Here is a 1,470-nt window from a genome sequence, read left to right as displayed (position 1 = left end):
TAATGTATAATAATTGTAATGTGACTGTATTTTACAAAATACTAGTCTACTAAAACACAGCCAAAAAAAGTTACTTTGTACAGACCAAAAGTCACTTTTATGTTAGTTGATATGGTAACATGAGTGCACATGAGTCGCAGCATTGTAACTTCTGTATTGTTACCCAGGCACGGTTGAAAGGTCAATATGATAAAAATAATAAATATATTTAAATGCATAATGTTATGAGATTTAAGCTATTTAGTCTAAACATTTATGTTTCCATGTTATAATTAGTGTTTATTCTAGAATGAAACAGGCATAATTTATATTTATTTCCTAATTTTTTATGGTGGTTGTGAGATTGGTCAAATCTACCAAACCTGTATAGAGATTAATTACTGAAAATAACAGATAAAATATAAAGTTTTTTCTTAAGATACATTTGATAACTATCTGGACACTATAAAGATTTCGCATGTGATATTTAAAAATTTTCTGATGCATAAAAGTATTTTTTATCTTACAATTAATATTACTTTGCATGATAGATAGGCAACATGCAATAAGAAAAAAAAAGACATAAGAAAAACATTGCTTTATAAACCTTAAGACTTAATAAAAAAAATTGGTATTTTGTGTATGAAAGCATTGTAATGTTTACTGCTAATGTGCTAAATTTCATTAACATTTGCTTACTAATTTAAAAGTTATAGAATGAAAATTAAAACAAAATGGTTATGAGGTAGGTCCCAGGGACTGAGCCTGTGCTGAAAGAGTTAATAATGATTCATATATATATTTTACTAAAAAGACTTTTTTCAAATAAAGTTGTAAAAGATTACATTGTCAACCATCAAATTCAAATTTTCATTTCATAATGCTTAAGAAAAAAACAAAAATGATGAATATAAACTTACGTGGCACACAAAGAAAGGCTGAATGTCCGGTGAAAAATGGTGGGCAAACACACTGTCCAGTGTTTCTATCACACTGAGCATTCACACCACATTGTATTCCATCACAACGCTCTAGAATTTAACATAATTGTAATAGTGTAAAAACTGTATCAGTATGACCTCTTAAGAGTAAATCATTTTCTAAAACAAATACTATACAACTCAATACAAGGCTTCACATGTGCTTGAACAGACTTTATTATATCATGTACTGTGTTAATATTATTAGTTTAAATATAGAGAGAAATTCAAATGCATGTTCTATGCCATGTATGCAATTTGGAGCTTCTACAATTCTAAACACTACTATTATTTCAAGTTTGAATTGAGATATGATTCTGCATTTTTTAATTTCCAAGAGGTACAATTATTTAGAATCATGTCTAAATTCAAACTTGAAATAATAGTAGTGTTTAGAATTGTATATCAATTTATAAATTCTAAATACTACTGTTATTTCAAGTTTGAATTGAGACATGATTCTGTATTTTTTAATTTCCAAAAGGTACAATTATTTAGAATCATGTCTAAA

The 1,470-nt window shown here is 27.0% G+C and overlaps 1 protein-coding gene across 1 annotated transcript in view; it reads right to left on the bottom strand.

Annotated features, from left to right (window-relative positions):
• Positions 1-1,470, bottom strand: part of LOC111085801 (fibropellin-1-like) — a 73,230-nt gene that overhangs the window by 36,573 nt on the left and 35,187 nt on the right. The window contains exon 20 of the mRNA XM_022386047.1: positions 900-1,010. Within this exon, the coding sequence (XP_022241755.1) occupies positions 900-1,010 (111 nt within the window). The remainder of the gene's footprint in view (positions 1-899; positions 1,011-1,470) is intronic.

The sequence above is a fragment of the Limulus polyphemus genome, unplaced genomic scaffold, assembly GCF_000517525.1.
Source record: "Limulus polyphemus unplaced genomic scaffold, Limulus_polyphemus-2.1.2 Scaffold624, whole genome shotgun sequence".
Lineage (NCBI taxonomy): Eukaryota > Metazoa > Arthropoda > Merostomata > Xiphosura > Limulidae > Limulus > Limulus polyphemus.
Note: the sequence above shows the minus strand (reverse complement) of the source record. Positions and strands in the feature narration are given on the sequence as shown.